The sequence below is a fragment of the Populus nigra genome, chromosome 1, assembly GCF_951802175.1.
Source record: "Populus nigra chromosome 1, ddPopNigr1.1, whole genome shotgun sequence".
Lineage (NCBI taxonomy): Eukaryota > Viridiplantae > Streptophyta > Magnoliopsida > Malpighiales > Salicaceae > Populus > Populus nigra.
In genome coordinates this window covers 21,347,018-21,373,151 of record NC_084852.1, presented here as the reverse complement: position 1 = coordinate 21,373,151, position 26,134 = coordinate 21,347,018, and the positions used below count along the sequence as shown (strand labels likewise).

Below are 26,134 nucleotides of genomic sequence, written 5' to 3'. Positions count from 1 at the left end.
TTTGAGTGAAAAAGAAATACACAAAAAGTGTCCAGTAAATCTTTGTCAATAAAAATATATTAAAATATAAGAAAAACGGATTATTCCAGTATTTTTCATTAAAAAAAGAAAAGAGAAGGACGAACAGAATTTTCGAGCCTGAAAGTTTGTAGATGCCGATGAAGGTGGTGGTACAGAGCGAGGCAGGTTCTGATGTACTTGAACATAAAGCCTAATTGATCCAAGCAAATAACGTAAAGCCCATTTCTAGAATTACTGCTACTGCCTGCCCTCAGTGATCCACACAAATTCAGAGCTGAGAACAGTAAAAATGTCCCATCTAAAACTGAATTCAGAACAAACCTCCGTACCAAAGGCGCATGCCAAACAGTGCCTTAAATGGAAAACCCGGGCTTTTTTTGACAAGAAAAGCCCATGATTGAATAACGAATGAACATCTTAAAACTTCAAAGCCCATTTATTAAGGTCAATCCAGTACTTTCCTAAAGCAATTAGGGTAAACCCTCGAACCACTTATTTAAGGAATCCGCAGAAGAGCCGTCCCTCATATCTTCATCTCACTCTATAAAACAAGGTTTCCCAGTCTTCGTATCGCGTCGATGAATTTCTACAGCAACTGCTCCTTAGGGTTTGTGTTCTTCACCTTCTTTTAGCTTAGGACTCTCAAAGTCAAGATCTTTATTTGAAAATTAATCTTGGGTATGTTCTTTGTTTTTTTCTCCAAATCCTCCAGGGTTTCTTTTTTACTCCTTTTATGATTATGAATAAGAGAAGGCTTCACTATCTGGTCAGCGTGGATTATCAATTCCCGTATGACTCGTTCCCTTGAAGCAAAAGTGCTTGTGTTGCTTCTTTAAATATATCTCCCTCAGCCCTTCATTTTGTTGCTTTGGGAGGACGCCTGGGGCAACTACATTCCATTTTTCATTTTCTTCATTTTTTCTTCAAAACATTGGAGTTCATAGCATTAAAGGAACAGTGATGAGTCAATACAGACCTGTAATGACTTGCGGCAATGATCGCAACTCTTTATGAACATCTAAGGGACTGAGTTCTTCTTAATGCTTTTATTTTGCTTTTTTTTTTCAAATTATTTTTTTTGGGTTTAGGTTTTACCTAATATCTGAGGCTTCACATCAGTACTTTATAAAAGCTAAAACTAAGTTGATTAGCTTATGCTTATGTTAGTGAAGCCTAAATAAACTGTTCCCCTCGCTATCCAGAGCGGCGTTCTGTGTTGCATTTGGACGTCGGGGAACTACATTCTAATAGTCCAATGTTATCTTACTTTTGAATCTGTTTGCAGTCAATTGATGCCACTATCCTCTAATGAAATAATAATAACATGTTGGTTGGAATCATTTTTCGGTTAAAAGAAAATTGAAGATTGTTCGAAGGATTGTTTTCATCTTTATGGATGTCCTCCAAAAATCGCTAAAGAGAAAGGATTAATCAATTTGCTTGCTTGAAATCAAACATAATAGTGTGATTGTTTTCTGCAAGGTTACAACCATTCTTGTGATATGTTTCAGAATCTCAAGATTGGTTAAATTGCTGCAAAATGGATGTTTAGAATTTCTATTCCATGTGTTTAGATTCCTCTACCCGAGTGCTATTCAGTTTAAGGTATTGTTTTTGTGGAATGGAGATGAATGAGGTCTTCGATTTGTAGTTTCTCTGGTGTTTTTTACGGAGTGCAAGAATTGCATGTAGTTTTTTAAGAATCAAGAGCTCTTAAAATTTGGAGAAAGCTTTGAATGATCTCATCGGTTGCTTCCATCTCAATTATCAGCAAAGCATCAATCAGTGAGATATTTAAAGACTGATGCGGTACTTAGGAATTACTTAACTTGAGGACGGGTATGGAATCTGTTATCTGGTCTCTAATTCTGAATGCTGCCACAGTAGATTCAAGATGCCATTTTTCTGACCAGCTTGCTTCCCAAGAAGGGTAGAAGGCATGGTGTGTGGACGAGCTCGCTGCATTTTTCTGACCAGCTTGCTTCCCAATAAGTGTTATTGTGATTTTCGCTTCCTTTGGTAGAACTGGTGAAGAAGCCACCTCCGCTTTTTATAAGGATTTTGAGTTTCCGAAAGTGTTAGTAATCATGAAAAGCCGAATCATTATTTATAACCTGGATTTTCATTTCTGAAACCTTGGAATTGCCCCCTTGCCATCTTAAGATTCTTTGCTCGTTAGAGAAGACAAGGGGGGTTCATGAAACTATATGTTGCCATGAAGACCATCCATGTTGCTGGTAGGCATCCCAAAAGCTGGATCTAGAAATGGTTGAACTCTGATTGTCGAAGGTGGCCACAAATTACAATGCCAACACTTTTGATTACCCTAAGACAATAACATTGGAGGATAGTAATAAGCAAACAGTAACTGCAGTCCCTTTTAACGCTTCTCTGTAGAAGGCAGAGCGACTTATGGCGCGCGATAAACATCCTAACCTGCAGGATGACATGATAATAAACCTTGGAGGTTCGGTTTAGTAAATTAAAGCACTTACAATTCAGATTCAAAAGCAGACGTTTATGTTATTAACTTGAACAAAAGTTAACTCAACTGAACAACCTGGTAGATCGGAGGAACAGAACTATTTGGCAGCATTCCCGGTTGTGAAGGTCAAATAAATTGCAGTGGTTGGTTATAGTGAAATTCAAGCTGGGGAGACAGAAAAGAAGAAAAGGGAAAGTAGATTCGCGAGTGCAACAGCTCTATTTACGTTTAGGATGCTTTCAAATGATTCATGAGTAATTTTTAAAATTATAATAAAATCAATTTAAAATCTTATGAGAGAATTGTGTTGATTTTATTTTTTAAAATATCAAAGTAATTATACTATTAAAAAAAATAAAAAGACGCAAGTAGACATTGTAATTTTTTATTCTATGTTTAAATTAAAAATTTTACTATGAAAACAGAAAATTAACAATCTAACCCTAATAATTTGTAAAAGATGGAAAGGATAATTTTACCCCCTACCTTTAAAAGATTTCATCATTCTAGTCATGATGTACGGCAAACTCTCACAGGAGAATTATTATTATTTTAATTTAATGTACCAATTTGAAAAAAAAAAGAAAAAAAAAAGAAATAGCATTACAGATGTGACCCCGCTGCTCATCATCTTTTCTTAAAAAAATATTTCTTAAGTTCATAGGACAGCTCTGTTCTGGCACTCCCTAAATTCATAGCCAAGCTAATGAACCCAGTGCCAACTTTCAGTCACGAACTTAGCTAAATTATCATTCTATTAACCAATCTATAACGTTGACAGTTTATTTTACGATAAAGTAATCCCATGCATTAATCAATCTCAATACTAAACAGGTTTTTTCTTTTATTGAAACCGATTTTACAATCTTACAAAAGTGCAGATCATCCAAATGTGCTAAAAACAATTAAAAACGGATTAAGCTTTTCAGATACGATGGTTAATAAATTGGAATCAGAAATCATTTTACATCCTGCGTCTTTTAAGCATATAATCAGATCTGAATACTCATGTTACATACAAAAAGCTTCAAATTAGCAGTGCAACTCCTAAGTAATAAGAATACTCTCTGGCATTTGCTTAATTCTCAGTTTTCTTTCAGCACACTCTCTTTTCTCTGAGCATGTACTACTCTGTGTTCTATAGTTAAGAAATTAACAACAGTTAATACCTTTTAAGTTCACGTACAGGTCTCCAGTCAATAGCCACGAAAGAAATAGAAGCAAAAGGAAAAGTAGTGCATTTGATTTAACTAGAGAGAGTGGACGACCGGGTGTTGCTAGATCAGTTTCCGCCTTCAATAATTGAAGTTCAATGGTGGTCATAGCTGTCAACAGAGAAGAAGATTATGCGGTGGCTGGTCCGATTCTGCTCTGTTGAAACTTGAAAGAATAATTGAGCTGGGGATTAGTCATCAGGGTTGATTTTGGACTGGACTAAAGAAAAGAAAGGAAAAGTGACGGGAACTCTTCTAAACGGCAATGTTTTGTGCTATTTTTAAAAGGTCTAATAGCTTGACCATCAGTTTGGACCCAGTTATGGCGGGTTAAACAGGTCAAATGAAATCTGGCAGAGTTAACTGGATTCTTTTAAGGTTGATGTCCTGTTTTGATTGATAATCAATCTGGTCTTAGATTTGGTTTCAACTTTCAAGCCAGCGGATTCTTGAATCAACCTAAGGAACTAAGAGACTCCTTTTGGACAACTATACAGTGGATTTATTAGTAAAAATTTAGAATTAAAAGATGTAGTTATTAATATGATAACTACTAGAGGCTTACATGGTCGTTAACTTCACGACCCGTGGGATTAGTTGAGGTGCGCTCAAGCTGTTCTGAACATCTATGTTAATAATAAAAAAAAAACTCCTTTTGAATGGTCAAATTTATATTATATGAGGAAATATTTATATATTTTTGTGAATAATAACATAATTCCTTTTGAACTTTTTTTTATTATTAATTCTTGGATGTTTGGTTGTATTTCGACGTTAAGGATAATGTAAATATTTAATAATTTTAAGATTTATAATACTTAAATTAATAATTTTTGAAAAGCAAAGTTACATAATGACCAGTTGAGGAATTCGTTTTGAACTCTTCATATCCTTGCAAGAGGTCTCGTATCTTTCCGTTTTATCCAAATTAAAGCGTTGAAAAAGATTGAGACAAATACGATGAATTCAGGACAGAGAGAAGCTGAAAGACCACCACCAGTCAACCACTGATCCAGTGGAGGTGGCGGCTTCATTTGTGTTGGGCGGACTAAACTACCAACAGTTCACTGGATCCTCCCAAAGAGAGCTGGGAGGCCTTATCTTGGTCTGTCTGGCTTAATAATGACGAGGGTGGAAAACAGAAGCATTTGACAGTCTGGGATGTAAAGTTGCAATGCTCATTACGAATTGGCCCATCGCTTCAGAATTGAGATAGAGCTGGGATTCGACGTCAACATTCCATCAAAAGCCCACTGACCGAGCACTCCCCCCATGGGGGCCCTACTAGGACGTATATGTGAGCGTTTATTTTTAGATTTCAAACGCCTTTTTTAAAAAGTTTTTTTTATTGTTTTTTTCTAAAATAATATCAAATTGATATTCATTAAGTAATATTTAATTATTATTTTGGAAAAAAAAACGCAAAAACAATAGAAAATTTGATTAAAGAGATAATAATATAAAAATAAATATTTCTTGAATAATTTTAAAATGAATTTTTGTATTTTCAAAACAAGAAGTACAAAGAAGATATATCTTTGGAGATAATATTTATTATTTCTTATTTATAAAATATCCTTGTAAAAAAATTATTTTTGAAATTGTCCAACCAAGACATATAAAGATAAAAACGGTTATTATCGTAATTTTAAAAATCAACTTAGAGATCGATCTCGGACAAAAATCAGGTCATTGGTCGAGGCCCAGGTCACATGTCAGATTGACCCGAGTTAGCGTAATAATAAAAACGGTTATTATTATAATTTAAAAACCCAATTCAAGAGTCAGTCTAGGACAAGGCTTAAGTCACGAGTGACCATATTCAACGTAAGAACAAAAATAATTATTATTATAATTTTAAAACTCAATTTGAGGGTCAATTAGGGCAAGACTTGGGTTATGCATCAGGAGGGTTAACCAAGGTTAACCCAAGCCAGTATACAGATAAAAATTATTATTACATAGTTTTAAAACCCGATTTGGAAGTTGATCGGGGCATGGTCTGGGTTATAGGTTGCGAGGATCAACATGAGTTGAATCAGGTGAACGTATAAATAAAAAAATGGTTACTATTATAGTTTTAAAACCCAACTCGTAAGGCGACCCGATGCAAGATGGAGATCACATATCAGGAGGGTTAACTCACAATATTTTTAAAAAATAATCAAAGCAATTTGTTTTGATTATTTTTTTCAAAAAATACAACGGGCTTTTGACACGTGTTTTATCCCATGTTGACCTGAGTTTTTCACAGTGTCAGGTCGAGTCAATCCTTTCTCTATTTAATTCTAAACCTGGACCAATCCATGCCTTGGGTCGACTTGGTTTCAGGTCATCCCACTAAGCAGTCGTTGTTTCATAACTAGATTTATTATAATATTATTAATTTCAACACTCACTATAAACTAAAATAAAAAAATATAAATTCAACAATATTACATATCAAAGGTAAAATATTTGTTTTTTATATTTATCTTGTCTTATTTATCATAATCAAACATGTATATAGAGATAATCACTTTGTCTTGTTCACTATTACCGAGTATAATTTTAGGTGTTTTTTTAATGATTTTAAAGTGCTAAAATTAAAGATAAAAAATTATTATTTTAATATATTTTTAATTAAGAAATATTTTAAACGATAGATATTTTTTATGCAGGTCATACAACATGGATATCTCTTTAAAAAAGTGATCGCTCTTTCTCCTTGTTTGAAATATCCGCAGGGCGTCACTGAGGTTTTTTATGTAGTTTATTTTGAATACACCCCACGGGAATCCTTCTGATAGTATAACCAGAGGTTTTCATTTATTTCCAGGTGGCCGTGTCAAATTGGTGCTTGTGGTGTTCTGTGTCGAGCTTCGGAGAGAGGAGCCCGAGAAAACCTAAATACTGAGCGGGGAGGCATCGAGCCATGTTAAAAAGACTAGAGTCATTCAGCTAGACTAGCGGGGTGATTGTCCAACGAGAACACGTTTTTTCACGCCAGGGCTGTATTGTGTTTTTCTTAACAATCGAATCCTTTATTTGCTGCGAATTTGATTGTAAAAATAAGTAATAGGGATGATACTGCAAAATATTGATGCATAGGGTGGAGATGTGACGGTGGTGAGTTTATAAAGGATGAAAATGAAAAGTGTAACGTTTTTAATTTAATGTTTATCTGGAACGCTGATGATGTAATGATACCTAACGAGACACTCGTAACGGTCGCCAAACAGAAACACGTTGTTAGCAACGGTAACTTCGAGGAAGTTGCGCTCGAGCGCGGTCGGCACGGGACCCATATAAAATCTTCCGAGCTAAGAAAAAAGGAGATCCGAGTAGTTCACTGGTAATAAAAGTCTGAAAAGGAAAGATAAGAGAGTCAAAAACACTCTCCAAACACTGCCACGATTCCCATTCCCAGTCACACCCTTAACGTGTCTGACCTCCACAAATAAAAATATCTAGCTTCTTTCCTCCACACACTCCCTCCCTCCTGCCAGTATTTTCCCGACGACGCTGCCCTTATTCAAAAGATGCTCTTCCTCCTATTTTAAGAAGAAAATAATTCAATTTTTTATACAGCATGAAATTAATGATTGAATTCCAACCCGCGGATTCATATGTATTTTGTTTGAATTAGTATAATTGATCACAAATACAAATTCAAATTCAATTCTATATATATAAATGAAACTGAATTTAATTTTGTAATTTCTCACTTCTCTTCATAACTCTAAATTAAATACTTGTTTGGAGAAATAATAAATATTATTTTTAAAAGTGATTTTTTATTTTAAAATATATTAATGCGTTTTTTTTTAAAAATTTAATCTTAGCATTAGTAATCACGTGAAAAAGATCTAAAATTAAAAATAATTTTTTTTAAACAAACATTTAAACAACACCTACAATATATAGCATCTTCGTTTCTTTTACAGAATAAACAAGTTTTAAGCTGTGAGTGCAGAGAAAAACGTATAGTTTTTTTATTTTTAATTTTCCATGGTTTTGAGAAAAATAATACAAGATGAGAAAATATTTAAGGCCCTTTTATCAATAAAGCAAGCATCCACATAGATACTTCAGTGAATATTTCAGAAAATTAGAAGCCAATGAAATCATATAATCATGGGTAAGGCAAATAAAATACATATTTATTTAAAAAAATCGTCACCGTAAATCCTGACATGAAAAAAAGCACGCGCTCCCACCAATGGAGTGACATGGATATTGCTAGGCGATCGTGCGAAGTACAAGTAAAAACACTCCAAATCTTAAGACTCGTAACCATTATTTTAGGAGACTTCTTTGACCCCATCTCCTTGCAAAAGAGGAAAAATAAAAATAAAAATCTCCCAGGGATAAAACGGACATTACGACAACCCAAATCGTAGTCAAAGGACCAACCACAATCACCGCCTAGCATTATTTCCATACGCGATAAGGGTTTTTTCTTCCCCTTTATATAAACCATCTCTGTGAAAACGGAAACAGAAACAAAGACACAAAGTCGAACCAGAAATCACAGAAACAACAAAAGCTGAAACAAAAACCCAACGTTTTTAAAAAACCAGAACAAACACCACACGAAAGAAAAAAAGAAAAAGGATGTCGTGCTCCGTTGCGGTGTCGAATTCTCCTGTATTTTCCCCATCAGCAAATCTCTTCTGCAGCAAAACATCGGTATCTATCCCTTCATCACCAGCAGAAACAATTGCACTAACACTGACCCATTTAAAATCAACAACACAATCTCCATCTTCTTCTTCCGCTACTAGTTCTTGTTCGTCTCCTTCATCCTTGTCCCCTTGCTCTCAGTTTCGGTTTCGCCTTCAAAAACCACCATCTGGGCTCAGTTCTTCTTCCTTTGCTTCGGCTTCGGCTTCGGGGTCAGCCGCGACGGTTTTGAAGAGGAAAAGACCGATGAGGCTGGATATACCGGTTGTTATGGGGTTCGGAGGAGGGCCAGCGACGTCCAGGGCAGGGGAGGAAGCGGAGGTGGAGAGAGAAGGGTATGGCTATTCGGTTTATTGTAAGAGAGGGAGGAGAGAGGCTATGGAGGATCGGTTTTCTGCTGTCGTTGACCTTGAAGGAGATCCCAAGCAGGTAATTTCATAGTTTTCGGCCGCGTGACTTTTTTTTTCTTCTAGTTTTCTTCTCTGCGTTTAAGTATGACTATTCATCAGATTGGCATGTGAAATTAAATTGTTTTGATGAATAACTTGTCTGAATCTATTGATTTTGCGGGGGCAACTGAACTTTCTTTAAGAGTTGATAAATTTTTGCAATCAAGATCATGATATTAAAAAAAAATAATTGGAAATCATTAAAATTTAATGGGAATTAGACAATAACGTGTTTCAGTTTAGGGGATTTTAAATATATATCAAAGAATTTGAAAACGATTCTGGTAAATGAAGACTTCTGATCATCTAGACACATACTTTTGGTTACGGAGACTTTCATGGCTAAACCAAAGTTCCAAATTTGCTATATGCTGTGTTAATTCAGATTGTTGATCTAGAAATATACATTTTTTCTGCAGGCTTTCTTTGGTATTTTTGATGGACATGGAGGTGCTAAAGCAGCTGAATTTGCAGCTGGGAACTTAGATAAGAATATTTTAGATGAAGTTGTTAGCAGGGATGAGAAAGAAATTGAGGATGCAGTTAAGCATGGTTATTTAAATACTGATGCCCAGTTTTTAAAAGAAGATTTTAGAGGTGGCTCCTGCTGTGTGACAGCTTTAATTAGGAAGGGGAACCTTGTTGTATCCAATGCTGGTGATTGTCGTGCTGTTATGAGTAGAGGAGGTGTTGCTGAGGCCCTCACAACCGATCACCGGCCTTCTAGGGAAGACGAGAAGGACAGAATCGAGTCAATGGTAAGTAGTTCATCACCATATTAAGCACGTTGTTTCTTATAAATATGGAGTCTTGAGGAGAGCTTTGTTTGAACTGGAACTAATGATTTCTATGAAATTCATTTTGCAGGGTGGCTACGTTGATTTGATACATGGAACTTGGAGAATTCAAGGCTGCTTGGCAGTGTCTAGGGGAATTGGAGATAGGGACCTTAAACAGTGGGTAATAGCTGAGCCTGACACAAAAATTGTTACAATTAAGCCCGAAGATGAGTTCTTGATCTTAGCTTCTGATGGCTTATGGGATAAGGTATGTTCTCACAAGCAATCTTTGCTCTTCTAAATAAAGTGGTGTTCATATGGAAGTCTTTTAATCAATTCCACTAGCTTAGATAACCTAAATAAATTTTTTACATGGTTTCAGGTTGGTAATCAAGAAGCTGTAGACCTTGCTCGCAGTTTGTGCATAGGAGTCGAGAAGGCAGACCCGTTATCTGCCTGTAAAAAGCTTGCTGATCTCTCCGTTTCACGAGGCTCCTGTGATGATATTAGTGTGATGCTGATCCACCTGGGACGCTATGTTTGATTAAAAACCATTCTTGATAATGATCCACTGACACGTGTAGGCTGATGGATATTTGTTTTGTGGAAGATCCTTGCAAGCTGGGAGCTGCAGGTTGACTATAAATATGGTGGTAGTGATGACGAAAATCGAATAATTATTGTATTTAGATTTTAGAGTAGTCTGATCTAGAAACAGTTATAGCTTTTGACAATCTTGGGTATTATTTCACCCATGGAAGATTGATTGAACATATTAGGATTCTCAGCTGATATTCTTTTATTCATTCATTGATTAATTCATTTATTCTTTAGCAAAATATCACTTCTTTGGTATTTAGCGTATATCAAATTGCTCAATAAAGTTTTGCTAATATATTTTGAAAGTATCTTGATTTACTTTGTGACTTGGGATTTAACTTTAAATTAGATCTAGCCAGTTGCTTCTTCAGTAGCAATTCGCTATGGCTATGCAGCGATATCGGCAATAAACTAGGAATTAATACCAAAGATTAGGTCAATATTCCGCGTGATTAGGACTTTAATTCATCCAGCTAACAAACTGTTCAACGTCTGACTTTTCAACCAGGTCCTTTTCATATACAAATTATAGTATTTGAAATAAATTCCTCGGAACTTCGTCCATCCTGCCTCCCTTGCAAGTTATTGTTTACTTACTAAGAGCTTTAACTTGATTTTAGTTTTTATTGACCGAAAACAAACTAGAAAAAAACAAAGGAGGAAATGAACCTAAACGCTTTGACCAGATTTTTTTATTAAGGACCAATAAGATTCTATTCCAAAACTAATTTCTTCATTCCTGCCGTCCACTGACCCTCTAAATTCTAGTTGGACAGACATCATGGTCATCTGGGTTAGTATTATCTTCATCTTATTGGTTTAAAGCAAGACAAGAATACTAATATAATCGCATTAGACACAATAAGATGGTTCGTTGTCTGCAAGGACCCGTTCACTCAATTTGACCCACCAGCAGCTCATGTCCAATTAAGACCAAGCGCCTCGAGCTCTATCCACACCACAAGTTCATGATAAGACCATGGCCTTTCGTCCAAGGGGAAAGTCGGGTTCTTGGCTTCTCGGAGCTGGTTCAATCTACTTGTTTTGGTGTTCTTAATCGTATCAATCCACCAGCCAGACATAAAATGATCGCAACTATACTCACAAAAAGCATATGCGCATGTCACTGCATGTGTTACTTGTTTAATTTGGTGGTTCCGAAGATTACTTTCAAATATTTCATGCAAGTGTCCCCATCAAACATGGCATGGGCTCTAAGGAACTTCTGGGTCCTTAACTTCTTGTCATTTTTAAGCTGGGACATCAAGATATTTTGCAAAGCTCCACCATTTAGCACACAGTCTACCTCCACAGTCAAATAATTTAGGCGCGACAGCTAAAAGGACAAGAGAAATTGGAAGGCTTTCGGACGTGGGATTCTCAGATACACATATTAATATAATTCCCTGTTGAAAAAATCAACGCTTGAAAGTTTGGATCGATCCACACTGCGCTATGCATCACTAAACTAGTGGAAATATTAGAGCCAAATTGTGAAATTGGAAATGCCTGGATCTAATTTTCTTCGGGCTAACTGATTAAACAGTGCTATACGTAACCTTCTAGTTTTTTTCCTGGGGTGCGGGGGGTTCAAAACTGGAAGGAGGGAAGCACCCTATCATCTGGGATCCCTATTGATGTCTTGATTCAGCCTATTGACACAAGTCCCAGACATAAAATATGTGCACATACTTTGCTTCACGTGTTCCTTGTTTGGGTGGTGCTCATTATTGGGCGTATTAAAATTTGTACCGAACACTAAATATAATCATAGATTCAACTATACAATTGATTAACCAAATTCCTGCAATATACACGTTTACGCGCGCGCACTTCTACAATTTTTTCTTTTTTGCTAAGCAGTGCAGCTAAAATAATATTAGTCCAAATTTTGTTTTTTTTTTAAATTTAATTTTTTAAATGTTTTTAGATTATTTTCATATACTATATTAAAAATAAAATAAAATAAATTTATTTTAATATATATAAAAAAAAACACTTTAAAATAAAACTTCCAAAACCCGACGAAAAGAAAGCTCTTAGCGGTGGTTTATATGTAGGACTGCATTAACATGTATTACAAACAAAATGCTGTGTAATCAATTTGAAAGTAGCACGTAGTGTCACTAATAAAGAGAAAAATATGATAGAGGTTTATTTTTTTCAATCAAATACTTCAATGTTAATTTTTTTTAAAAGGAATAATTCATGAGCTTTTAATTTATGATCAATAAACCAAACATTTTTATTTTTATTTTTTCTGAATGATTTATTTAAAAATTAAGAACGTGCATGATTTGGTTACAGATTAATGATCACCACAATTGTGAACGCATTTATTCTTGACAACTGGCTGTCTTGTTTATGCATGAACGTTGGTGTACATGCACGTTGGATTGTCGGCCCTCCGATCTGCGTCGCGGTTTTTTTTGTCTTGCTCTCCAACGACGATTATCCGCATCACAGGAGGGTGGCCCCAATCTCCTGCTTTCCTTCTGAAACGAATTCTCTCTGTGATAAACTTAGGAAAAACTTATGGTATAGTATTTGTATGAGATATATAACCCTCAAACTTTGCCATTTTGTGAGTGGATTGTTCTTTAATCCCCGTATATTAATTAAGTCATGGTAGACAGAATATATTTTGATTACAAAATATTTGATCACCACAGGATTGATTTGGTGGGTCATGGGTAAAGAATTACTACTTCAATCGTGAGGTTGAATGTCTGAGTTGATTAATTAGTAAAGGGAAACTAAATTAAATATAAAATCTCCCTTTAAGAGAGATTGAGTTAAATCGTGTAAGCATTTGGAATCTACATCTCATCGAGAGCCAAAATGACTTGTACCGTTCCTAAAAAAGACAGAAGGAAAAGACTAGAAATCTCTCATTCTTTGAAATCGCGGATATTTTGTGCGTTTGGCAAATTCTTCGAGGACCACAAATGTTATCTTCAGACATTGTTTTTTTTTTTTTAATTTAACATGAATGTTCAGGCTAGTTTGCATGTACCTCGACTAATCTCACAGATCCTGAAGTTAACGATCATATAAACCTCCAGTAGCCATAATATGAGCAACAACATAACTCGAACCTGAGATCATAAAGAAAACAAATTTCTTAATCTCAAGCTCTTATTACTAGCCACCACCTAAAGTGGTTCTTCACACATTGTTAATTTGCCAAGTGGAGTTCCAAACGACCTCACGCAACTTGAAGCTAGCTCTTTCCTTTCATTTTAAGGCTAGTCACCCAAGTTTCTTACCTTTTAGATCTCGAATCTCGATTAGTCTAAGCCTATTCAAGTTTACGTGGACAAAACTCAACTAAACTCTCCTCTTATTTTCTTCACGCGTAAAGAATTTGCTCGAACCCCTCCAATTCAAACCCCTCGGCCTCCTCTCTCTTTACCGAATCCTCAACTAAGAAACAATTTCTTCGTCTTAAGCAAATGATCTCAGCCCAGGAACATACACGCATGGCACATGGACATTCATAGCACGTTAGACCGACCGACAATGACAGATCATGCGAAAGAGTCACCTGATCATTTCATAAACTTTGGAGAACAAATGCTACGGGGGTCTCCTTGCTTAGTTGTTGGTGCATACACTTAACGCGTGGCCACAGATATTAGCAATTTTCTTCTATTTCGAACAAAGTACTCAGAGACTAGTAGATAGGATACGGATGAGTGGGGTCTTATTTGGAAGGGGGATTTTTGGATTGAACTATTTGTTTAGCAGAACAGATTTTTAATCATCTACCAGTATTTTGGCTTTTGTTTGGGAAAGCTTGATCTCCTCTAGTAGATACACCTTCTGAAAACTTATCTTGAGATTCATCTTCATGTATTTGTTAGTAATAATTACCCGTTCTTGACTTGAATTGTTTATGCGTTGAAATTCTCTCTCTCTCTCTCTCTCTCTCTCTTTTTATCGAGTGTTCAGTTTGGTGGGATTTTTTAGGCATTGACTTGCAAGGAAGATAAATGAATTCGCTTGACGTTATAGTTCATATCTTTTACTTTATATAATTTAGTCTTTACATGTAAGAAATGGACGTCTCAGGATAATAAAATGTTTTTTTTTTTAAAAAAAATCATCCAGTGGAACAGACAAGAAAAGAAAATCATTGATCGGTGAAAATGCAATGGCATAAAATCTTATCATATCCCGAGTTGAAACAGGAAATTCTATCCTTACTCCTCAATAATCTGGCAAGGTACAATGTAAATACTAATTAGGTGCATGCATGATCATTTATCGAAACTTCCAACTCTGGCTCTTTTGCACTTGCCCAATCTGGTAATAGAAAGTTAGGAAATGCGGATAACTGGAAGTTCATGCAAAGGTGTCCTTTCCAATCCTCATCCTTTTCAGGATATGGATTGGTGTTGTTGTGGACTGTAATTGTCATGCAACGAAATTTCATTTCAATAAAAAAAATATAAATGGACCCCAATTTATTTATATTGTATAAATATTAATATCATAAATAAGCATTTAGAGGAATTCTGTCACAGCACGAGGGCGTGCCAATGTAAACACTGCTGGAGTTACAACAACATGTATGAGCAGTGACAAATTCAATAACGATGTGTATCAGTGCATGCGAGTAGCCGGTTCATACTCGATACGACTTTTGACTTGGATGGTGGGTTATCCAAGGTGTGCAACAACACAACAACACTGGCATAATGAGTTTTGTCAGGTTAGCTTACGATTTGATGGGTTTCAGATTAAAGGAAGTTGCAATGGGTTAGGCAATTTTTGACAGTTGTCTGTCTAGGGTGAAAATTGTCCATATCTATTTTGGGGTAGTTTTCTATATTCTTTTAATATAGATAGGTCAAAGGGTTGTATAGCATGCATAAATAATTGTGCATTACATACACAGAGATTGTTGTATATTCCTTGGTTAAAGGTGAATAAAGGTTGAGATTATTTCCTGTAATACTTGTGCTTTTGTATTCAATTTCGTTACTTGTGTTGTGTTTCCTTGTCTATAATCAACAAGAGATCGGAGGAAAGATTCTTAGGTGCGTGAAGCACTTAGCTAGATTGTAGGCTATTGAAATTAGGAGAAAAGCCAAGTTTAGGAGGGGAACTAGACTGGTAGATAGGACTGGAAAATTTTGATGAAAAATCTAACCCAATGACAATTGGTATTAGAGTGTGGTTGGTTCTAAGATTTTCTGTCCCAAGATCATATGCCAATGGAAATAATTCAAGGAAGATGGACGCATCTGGAAAATCTTATTAGTACTATTGCAAAGGACGAAGATCGCTCCATTAATGACAGACTTGAGTTTGCTATTGAAATGGAAGAAAGGGCTGCTGGATAGTATGTGGAACTTGCAGCATTATGTAACAATGACTCAACAAAATTGGCTGGAGTTGCTGCATAGTGCTCACTTTTTTTATAGCGTTCCCAAGTCATCGACCACGAATGTAAGTCCATTTGAATTGGTGCTGGGGGTGCAACCTCAAACCCCAACTAAGATATCGAAACATAAGTGAGAGGAAATAATCTTGATGCGTATAAGTTAGCTAAGGAAAGGCAAGAGCTATTTGAATATGCTCAAGACAACTTGCATAAGGTAGGCAAACGTATGAAAAAATATGCAAATCTAAAATGAAGACTGTTGGAGTTTGTGGAAGTTGATAGTGTGTTATTAAAATTGACTCCTTAGATTTGGAAAAGGATAGTTGGGAAAAATCAGCATTGAGGACTAGTGTCAAGGCATGATGAGCCGTTTAAGATAAAAAAAAAGAAGAAGGATTGTTGCCTATATATTAAAGCTGTCAGAGAGACTGCAGCTTCACCTTACATTTCATATGAGTTATTTCAAGTCGTTTCACGATGACCAAAAGGATCCGAAGAAGAGTAAGTCAAAGAAGGCTCATGTTATGATCCATAAATAGTTTGACAATTAGATTGTCTAAATTCTGGACCACCAAAGACTTGAACAAAAATAATAATCAAAGGATATAGTTCTTGGTAAAATGGGAGAACGAATAAGAGGTTTCATGGGAAAGAGACTGTAATGAACTTGGTAATTAAGGGAAAGATACTAGAATTTTTATTATAGCTTTTCTTGAACTTTACAGGTAAATTGGGAAAATTGAAATAACAACTAAAACTTAAATATTATAATGAACTTGAATTGAAAGAACAATGCAATGTTGATAAACCCTAACTAAGTTTCTGGGTAGCTTCGAGGTAGCCCGGGCCTCCTGGGTGAATGAGATTTGCTTCAAAGCAATTTGCTGCCTTTCTGCAGCCCCTCCTCCCCCTTTTATTGTAATTCTCGGTTAGTTGAGAATTAAGAGTAACAGATAGACTTGCCAGCTGTGTTATTCATCTGTTTTGTATTTGGACTCTATTTCCTCTCTCAAACGGTGCCGTTTGCCTATGAACTTACTCTTTTACCAGCTGTCAGCCGCAGGAGCTTCATTATCTCAGCCTTCCACGTAATTAATTCTTGTTCAATCTTGACCATACACGTGCTTACCTTATCTCTTTGCTGCAGGTGAGTCTTCTCCAACACGCCTCCCTCATTTCTCCCCGGCTTCAATTGAGAACTTGCTCCTTTATGCATTGCCGATATGTTATAGAGACATTGACTTGTGGCAGTTTAAAGAACTTGTGCAAGGGTACCTCACTTATGTTCCAATGACGACGTTAGACTCTTCAAGTGGGGGTGGTTTGTCATGGTCTTAGGCGCGAGGGCTTACCAATGTAAACACTACTTGAGTTACAGCAGCATGCACAAACAATGTCAGTGTGCATGGGCAGTGGCAAATTCGATAACGATGTGTATCAATGCATATAAGTAGTGGATTCATGCTCGTTACTTGTGCTTTTGTATTTTGTTTTGTTACTTGTGTTGTGTTTGTTTGTCTATAATCAACGAGAGGTTAAGGGGAAAGACTCTTGGATGTGTAAAATATTTAGAATGTAGGCTAAACACGAGTGAAATTAGGAGAAATGCTAAGTCTAGTAAGGGAACTAGATTGCCGTGTGGGGTGGATAAATTTTACGAAAAATCTGACCCTGTGACAAATGCCCATGGCATGTGCTTTCGTTATAGCCTTTAGACACTTGATATCTAACTATGTCGCATATACCTTGGAAAAAAGTGCATCATCACCTGCGATCAGTACTTTCCAGTAATCTATTATTTGTAATTTATATTATTTTGAAAATTTAACCTATAACATTAAATAGAATTTTTTATGGTAATTTACTATTTATATAAACAATTAAACATCTTAATATATTTTTAATTTTCTTAAGATAAATTCAAGTCTTAGCTTAGTTGGTTAATGCAAGTGACAAGTATGGGGTTGCGGGTTCGTTCGTGAAGCGCTCTTATTTTCATAAAGTATAACATATAACATGTTGTCTGTCACTTCTTTTTCTTCTAAAAAATAAAGGGTGAATGATGAAAAAAATAAAACTAGCCCACTCACCCTTGACCTATTAAACGCGTGTGGGCTTGGCTCTTTGTTGTTGTTTTTGTTTTTTTGCCTTGTTTTTCTTGGACAATCCAAAATTGTTTTACCGGATTCACACACTTTAGTTTTGACATGTTTTTTTATATTCTATTATAAATTTTTATTTGAATTTTAATAATGATCTTTTTAATAATTATGTATTTGATTTGAAAATAATAAAACTAATAATATATTGTTTATGAAAATCCGATTGAAATTGGTTGTTTATTATTAAAATATTTAAACAAGTATAAAGTATGATTTTATCGTATTTATGACTTTTTAAGCTTTGAATTACATAAATATAAACATGCTATTTTGATATTTTAAAAAACCATAAACAATACTTCCAGTTAAAAAAAGTTTATTGGCTAAGATAAACAAGAGATACGTTGATAGAAAAAATTATTTTTATATATATTTTTTAAAATAAATATATTTTTAGATTTAATGACAATGTTAAAATATTTCCTAAGACATGAATTTTTTAAAAAACTTAAAAAAATTGGATTTTTCCATTACATAACTATACTGTATACATACAAACAAGGGCGGAGGCATGTTAAAGGTTTGGGTGGGCTATAACCCAGGTCAAGATTTTATCAATATTTTTTGACTAGTTTTATATAAAAAAATTCATAATTCTTGATTGAGTTATCAAACAATTCTGAAACTTTGCGTGAAGCCTTCTAATATGATATTTTAGCTTGGGTTAAAATTTCAGAATTTTTGGAGAAATTCAGAAATTTGATGAAAAATCACAATTTGACCAGTTTTACTATATTGGGCATAATTTTCAATTCGACCATCAGATTGATTTGAAAGTTTATGAGATGTTTTTAAATATATTGAATATAATCTGGTTAAAATTTTAGAATAAACGGAGCTTAGTAGTGCTAATAAAAAAAAGGACCGTCAAATAAAAGCAAAACGACTTATTAAGGGTAAAATGGTTATTTGCCATTAAAAAATAAAAAATCAGCTCTTCCTTCCTTTTATATGTTGCTGACTGGGCAGAAGCAGAATAAGAAAAGAAAGAAAAGAAAAGGCGAGAGAGAAAGAGAGAAAAGTAAGGGAAAAGTATAAAAAAATTCAAGGAAAAAAAAGAAAAGTGGGAGAATAACCTTGTAAACTTAGAAAGTCAAACTTATAAAACACTAATTTAAGAAAGAATCAAGTGAAGGAAGGAAGAATTGAGAGAGAAGAAAAATTTAATTCCTTTGTTTTCCAGTTAACATGAAATTGTTATTTTATTCTAGTTGATGGATTGTTATAATATTAATTCAAATTCAATTATAGATGAATTATATTCTACAAAACATTGAAGGATGTAACTTTAATAGTGAGTTTATTTTTACTTTCAAATGTATTTTTTTAATATTTTAAGTAATTTATTTGAATTAAAACTTAATTTTTAATTTTAAAAATTCATGTACATGAATTAATAATTTATCTTAAAATAAATTTATATATTTATTTAATAGCTTAGAACTGGTCGTATACAAACTAGTCTAAACTATTTGTCCTAGAATCCACGGGTTCATTTTCTTAACCCCTCTCACTTTTTGGATTTCTAGTCATCTTCGAATATCCAAATGAGTCCAAACTCCTTTACCATTGCCTTCTCAACAAGCAATTCTTTTATTTATTTATTTATTTTTTGTAGAAAACTAAACAATTGTTCCTTCTATTAACAAGATAACTCATCTCTAAATTTAATTTTTTTGCGAAAGAAAATTTCTGATCGAACAAAATTTTATCTTCGAAGTATCTTATTCTGATCGAGGCAAACAAGTGAAGGCGCATGAGCATGAAAAGAAGTGGGAGCAGGAACCCGTTTTAAGATACCAGCCTTAATAAACACAGACATCACAATATTGATGTGCAAACTCAAAGAAGTTGACTCTCGTTCAGTCGTCCAGCATTCAGTAGTGTAACCATATAATTTCTTTTTTCAAGAAACCAGAAACGATATTTTCTGGAACTCATTAAATCAATATGATCCTGGTTGACAGAAAATATGCTAGTCTTTGTTTGATTTCCTTCATGTAAGGAAGAGATATGTCGTTTTGACTATGGTATTCGTTTAGAAGGAGAAAGATGTCAGAAAGAGAAAGTTCAAGTTGTTCTTTTTGTCTGCTTTTGAAAATATTAAATTTTTGTATTTTAAATTAATATTTTTTAAAAAATTATTTTGATATATTGATATTAAAAGTAATTTTTTAAAATAAAATATATTTTAATATTTTTAAAATAAAATATATTTTAAACAATAACCACGAACATTTCACCGAACAGAGAAAAGTAGTTCGGGGAGATTTATCTACTAAAATATTAATAATTGTTTGGATTGTTTAAGATGAATGCACTTCTTAAGTCTTAACTCTTAACCAGTTGCAAGCTGAAGAGGAACTTTTTAATTACACGTGGCACATTAGAGTAGAGAGTGTCCAAGGGTGACTGTCTAAGCATCTCCCCGGGACTTTATTATCTGACGGAGGCTGGAGGTCCACGCAGCAGACAACAAGGCATCTTTCTCTCTCTACCGCCTGCCTCAGGTTCTCTATTGTTGAGACGTGGACCTACCGTCCATTGCCATGTAAGCATTAAAAAGGTATATAAGTTCTTTGGCAGTTGGCATCACCTTCAACCGAACCCTGTCGGTCCCTTGCCCCGTATTGGTGGTACTTTGAATTTCGGTTGCTGCCTTTTGCCCACCTATTTGGCATTTGGCAGCTCCTCGGTTTTTCTCTGTGATCTGGCGCGACGCGTTTAAAATATACATGATGCATCGCGTAAATTTAACCCTAATTAATTGATTAATTAATTAATTACTTGTTTTCATCTTTTGTTTTACCATTAACTGAGTTACTCAAACAAACAGGCATTCCCCGTGCTTTTCATTTAGAGTGTGAGCGACATTAACTTAATTTTAAAAATAAAAAAAAAATAACAATATCTAATGTTAATGTTAAATGGTTATAACAATGATCTTTATGGACGTGCCTTAATATTACATTCAAATTCTAACAACTAATTGTGCAATTTGGATGGAAAGCTCTAGCACATTCCAATCTATTTGTTTGACTCTACCTACTAGGCACCTCCCAAGATTTTATGATGTCCCATTGGCTACACTTGTCGAGTAACTAATCTCTTCTTCTTCTTCTTCTTCTTCTTCTTTTTTTTTAAAAAAGAAAAGGGTAAAGCATTTAATCATAATCGGTAAGCACTGAACCTTTGGTAAGCACTGAACCTTGTGTCTTCACCGTCTCTTAGTCGGCAAACTTAATAGACATGCTCCTACAAAAAATCTCACTGAGAATGCTTAATTAGAGCATAAGTAGATTATTCACCCTTTGGATTGAACATAACAAAATATTTAATATTACTAATATTTTTTTTCTAATAAAAAAAATTAAATTGTTTGAGGTAGACATAATATGACCTAGTTAGCTTTACGGGTCTAAAAACATTCTAGACGACTCGTAAAACATAATTTGATTAAAAAAAATTTAAAATGATAGATTTTTTTTAGTATTAAGATAACAACATAATAGATTGACTTTGGTCAATTTGGGTTAACATGTCAAATCTACAACATGAGTTATGAGATTATGATAACCCCAAGAAAAACAAATCAAAATAAATTGTGAAGCTTTATTCCTAATCAACACAATATTGAAGGATGATACTAAAAAAGAATCAATTAAAAAAAAACCTAAAAAAATTATTTGAGTGAATTTGTCAAACCCATTACTCGGGTTATAAGATCAAGATAACCTCATAGAAAATGTATCGAAACATATTACAAAGTCTAATTCTCATTCAACCCAATGTTTAAGGATGAGATTTTAAAAAAAGAAATCAATTAAAAATTGGACATTAACAACGACCTGAATCAATTTGTCAGACCCATGACACGAGTAATGAGATCGAGATAACCTTATAGAAATAAAATTAAAAACAACAACCTGATTTAACTCGAGTTAACTTGCTCAATCCACAACTTTAGTCATGAGACTGAGATAACCATATAGAAAGAAAATTAAAATAAATTATGAAACTCAATTCTTAATTGACCATGTCGAATCCAATGTTGAACGGTGAAATTTATTAAAAAAATTAATTGAAAAATGACACAAAAAATGGGTCAAGTCAACTTGGGTTAACCCGTTAAGCATTATTTTTGAGTTATGGAGTCGGGATAGCCTAATAAAATACAAATCAAAATAAATCATGAAACTTAATTCTTAATCAAACATAATATTAAATGATGAAATTGAGAAAAAAATCAATTAAAAAAACCAAGTCAATTGGATTAACCTGTCAAATTCGCGACCTGGGTTACAAAACGAGGACAACCCAATAAAAAAAAAATTCAATGTTGAAGGACCTGTGATTCTGATCATGAGATTAAGACAACCTTATTTAACAGGGGTTAAAATGTTAAAACTTACAACCCTGATCAGGAGACTAATATATCCCCATATTAAGCAAATTAAGATAGATTAGGAAGCTCAATTCTCAACAGACTCAATGTTGAATAATAAAATTGTAAAAAAATATCAATTAAGAAAACAACATAAAAAACAACTCAAGTCAACTCGGGTTAACATGTTATGCACTATTCTCGTGTATTGAGGCTAGATTAACCTAATAAAAAGAAAACAAAATCATGAACCTTAATTCTTAATCAACCTGATATTAAATTATAAAATAAAATATATAATTAAGAAAAAGAAAGAAAAAAGTCAACCAAAGAAACTTGCTAAACTGCGATCCGTGTCATGAGAGGAAAATAAACTAATAAAAAATAAATTTAATATTAAAAGATAAAATTAAAAAAAATATTGATTAAAAAAAAGTATTGTTACAATAATAATAAATAGTGTTTTATGAAAAGTAGCAATACTCTTTAATTTTTTTTAATGCTAATTAATTAATAATTGGAAGTTTCATTCTGTATAAAGGAGGGAACACAAGAACCCTTCCATTCAATGGATATTCCTCATCCACAACCAGAAAGCCAAACCACCGCAAAAATAGCCTTCCACTACCATGCCAACCACGTGTTCATTATTCTACCAATCAACCAATCCTTTGACGAAGACAAACCTCGCAGGTTAAAAACAACCAAGATCTCGATTTATTTCAACGGCCCAGATTAAACCCCAATCCACTACATCATGGATAAGGATAAAACTCAGTATCATCACCCCCACTATCTTCCCCCTTTACGCCTTCCCCATTCAGCACCCCAGGAGCCCAAACCACCCCCCCTTCTTGTCATCAAACGGTTTCTCAATTATCCACTTGTAAATTCCATGTCACCCCCAAAAACTAAAGTTAAAAATAAAATAAAATAAAGGTACTTATTTTCATAACAGTACCCTCGACTCTCGCATATATATATATATATAAATGGTTTTGGGCCCTCATAACTCTGAAACGAGCTTCATAAAAAATTTAATGAGCTCTCATTGAAAAACACACAACATGTTTTCTTGGGTTAGAGGAAAGTGCATAGGCAGAGGCTCTTATGGCACCGTCAACTTGGCTTTCAACAAACAAACCGATGCGGTTTTTGCCGTGAAGAGTGCCTCTGAAGCAAATCACGTTCAAGCGTTAGACAACGAGATCAAGATTCTAAGCTCGTTGTCTTCTCCTTTTATTGTTAAATTCCTCGGCGACGACGTCTCGTTTGAAAATTCAACAACCTGCCGGAATCTTCACATGGAGTACTTGCCAGGTGGCACCCTTGCTGACCTGGCTTCATCAACTCAACGTTTGGCTGACGTGGACGAGCAGGCTGTTCGGTCATTTACATACTGTATAGTCTCTGCTTTGAAGTACATACACTCTAGAGGCATTGTTCACTGTGATGTTAAAGGACGGAATATTCTATTGGGTAATAATTCTGATTCCGTTAAACTAGCAGATTTCGGTTCGGCGATTGACGCTGCATGTGGGGAGCCCCTTTTGCCACGTGGAAGTCCGCTGTGGATGGCACCGGAGGTGATCAGACGCGAATACCAGGGACCGAAAAGTGATGTCTGGTCTCTGGGCTGTACAATTATTGAGATGGTCACCGGAAAGCCGGCTTGGGAGGATCGCGGGGCTGATTCGCTGAGTCTGATCGGCTTTTCAAACGAAGTGCCCGAGTTGCCGAGTAAGTTGTGTGTGCTGGGTCAGGATTTTCTGATGAAGTGTTTGAAGAGGGAGCCAAATCAGCGGTGGAGCTGTGATCAGCTACTGCAGCATCCATTCTTAGCTTCTGTGAATTCTGATTTGCTGGGGGACGAATTGTCTCCACGTTGCGTACTTGATTGGTACTTCAATTCAGATTTCGAGGAAGATAATGACGTGACGGAGCAAGGTTCGGCTTCGAGTTTTGACAATATTGAGGTTTCGGCTAAAAATAGGATTGGTAAATTGGTGACTAGTGGAGGAGTAAATTGGGAAACAAATGATGGCTGGGCTGAGGTGAGGAGTGGTTGTGTGAAACGTGAAAGAGGCGAGGGTGATGAATCAGGGACCAGTTCGGCGTGGATAAGTGAGAAAGGGGGTAGGTTAAAACGGAAAGTTTGTAATTTTAGTGCTGGCGAATTACACGTGAATGGCTCTAACGGGTCGTCCTTTTGTGGAATTCATTGGCGCGGTGAGTTGTGCAGCGGAAGTGAAGCTGGTGGTGGTTCGGGTTGTCATTATGGTTCCCAAAAAGCGGTGCTAGCGGTGGAGGGGTGTGAGTTGGTAGGGATTTACTTCAGAATGTTGTGTAATTTGTTGTTGTATTTACTGTGTTTCATGAGATTAATGAGATGTAAATTTATTCTTTGGTGTAAAATCTTTGTTGTTGGGTTTAATATGTGCTAGCATATTCGAATGTGTTCAGTTCAATTATGGAGTTATTCCAGTCCTCACAGCAAGTAGAACTACCACGTTGACGTAAAAAGTATTCGCTTTACAATTTGGTTACCTGCTTATGCTGCAAAGTTATTGTGAAGTACAAGCATAAGTGATTTTAATAGTTTGATAATGATTATTTTTTAAAGTATTTTTTATTTAAAAATATATTTTTAATGTAAAAGAATTATTTTTAATTTTAGTGCATTAAAAATATATAAAAAAATATTTTTTTATAAAACACCATTTGAAATGCAATTTTAAAAATCACCTTACGAGATGTTTATCTCAATCTAAAAATTGTTACTTTGATGAGCGTGGAGAGTAATTGTTTTCTTCAAACATCCTGAGAAAGAGTGTGGTCGCTTCTTGTAATAAAATAACATGAACTTCATCCTAAAATCATAGCATTTTGTCATCGCACAACTCTCTGAACTCTTACCTCCTATGAGTTAAACAAAGGATCGGTCAAAATCTAAAGCACAGGCAACTAACAACTTGAAGAACTGAGCCCTTGTAAGTCATAATTAGGGTATTGTGGTGACAATAAGGAGCAATAATTGAGAAGAGTGATTGATCAATTCGAGACTGAAGATATTGCAAGATTGCCGGTTTGTAGTCTTGCTTGATTTTGTTTGCCATATGAAAGTGACAACAAGTTTGCCATGAGGCCATTTCAGGAAAAAAGCATGCATGCTGATCGGCATGCAACTTGCTGGTATCATGTGTGTCCCCGTTGATTGTGTTCTAGGTTGGTTACAACTAGAATCCATTCAATTTCGAAGAGACACGAGTGTCTTGTCCAGCAATCAAAGAGAGAGGATTCAAATCTGACTGAAGTTGTCCAATCGGATCATGATTTTCCCTTTTTGGTACTCTAGTAAAATATTTCTTAAATATGTGATTTCAAGGTAGTTAATTGCCTAATATTTCTTAAATATGAATCTACGAACATCATACAAAAGAAATATCACCTCCGTATATTGATTAATCAGCGTCTAATCTTTACTCTCAAGTTTCACTTTCTAAATGGCACATTCTATTTCTTATACCGCTTTTTTTACGCAATATTTTAATCATATTCTATAAATTTGATATATAAACTAAAATATCAAGTATATAAAGCTAACATGCGTGGGTTTTAACTTTTAACTAGAGTCATTTTCACTGTGCACACTCTCACGTATTATTATGTATTGGAATAGTTTTTTTTGAAAAAAAACTTCAATTTGCTTCTCAAACTTATTTTTTGCACAATTGAGCTATTTTGAACCCAAATTTACACTCAATTGCATTTTTTTTGGAAAGGTTGGATTGAAAATTAGAAGACCAAAATAAAAATGACGGGTAACATAAGTGGCAGCTTTGAATTTCATATGAAAAGTTTATTTTAGTCCCATATCTTTTTCGATTTATAGATGATCGGTCCATTTAGTATTCAGAAACTTAATTTTGATGTCAAAGTTCATTTCTCTTATTTTTCAATCCTTTTCTATTAGAAGAAAGAGA

The 26,134-nt window shown here is 34.7% G+C and overlaps 2 protein-coding genes, 1 long non-coding RNA gene and 2 other non-coding genes across 5 annotated transcripts; all 5 read left to right on the top strand.

The window, feature by feature from the left end:
• The first annotated feature begins 555 nt into the window (after positions 1–555).
• Positions 556–2,134, top strand: LOC133691149 (uncharacterized). The gene is made up of 2 exons (XR_009841612.1): positions 556–628; positions 734–2,134. It is a non-coding gene; the product is annotated as an uncharacterized LOC133691149 (long non-coding RNA).
• Positions 972–1,057, top strand: LOC133681217 (small nucleolar RNA SNORD25). Its single transcript, XR_009836466.1, has one exon. It is a non-coding gene; the product is annotated as a small nucleolar RNA SNORD25 (small nucleolar RNA).
• On the top strand, positions 1,126–1,266 carry LOC133681213 (small nucleolar RNA snoR136). The gene has a single exon (XR_009836462.1). It is a non-coding gene; the product is annotated as a small nucleolar RNA snoR136 (small nucleolar RNA).
• Positions 2,135–8,169: 6,035 nt separating the features above from the next.
• LOC133681151 (probable protein phosphatase 2C 25) lies at positions 8,170–10,452 on the top strand. Its single transcript, XM_062104294.1, has 4 exons — positions 8,170–8,814; positions 9,254–9,592; positions 9,702–9,881; positions 9,996–10,452. The coding sequence occupies exons 1-4, from the start codon at positions 8,317–8,319 to the stop codon at positions 10,155–10,157; spliced, it is 1,179 nt and encodes a 392-aa protein (XP_061960278.1). The 5' UTR covers positions 8,170–8,316; the 3' UTR covers positions 10,158–10,452.
• Positions 10,453–23,059: 12,607 nt separating this feature from the next.
• On the top strand, positions 23,060–24,619 carry LOC133703658 (mitogen-activated protein kinase kinase kinase 17-like). Its single transcript, XM_062128272.1, has one exon. The coding sequence runs from the start codon at positions 23,219–23,221 to the stop codon at positions 24,593–24,595; it is 1,377 nt and encodes a 458-aa protein (XP_061984256.1). The 5' UTR covers positions 23,060–23,218; the 3' UTR covers positions 24,596–24,619.
• The last annotated feature ends 1,515 nt before the right edge of the window (positions 24,620–26,134 follow it).

Coding starts and splice junctions, on each gene's coding strand:
- LOC133681151 (XM_062104294.1), top strand. CDS start 8,317: ATGTCGTGCTCCGTTGCGGTGTCGAATTCTCCTGTATTTTCCCCATCA. Junction 9,593..9,701: donor AGGACAGAATCGAGTCAATG/GTAAGTAGTTCA, acceptor TTCATTTTGCAG/GGTGGCTACGTTGATTTGAT. Junction 9,882..9,995: donor CTGATGGCTTATGGGATAAG/GTATGTTCTCAC, acceptor ACATGGTTTCAG/GTTGGTAATCAAGAAGCTGT.
- LOC133703658 (XM_062128272.1), top strand. CDS start 23,219: ATGTTTTCTTGGGTTAGAGGAAAGTGCATAGGCAGAGGCTCTTATGGC.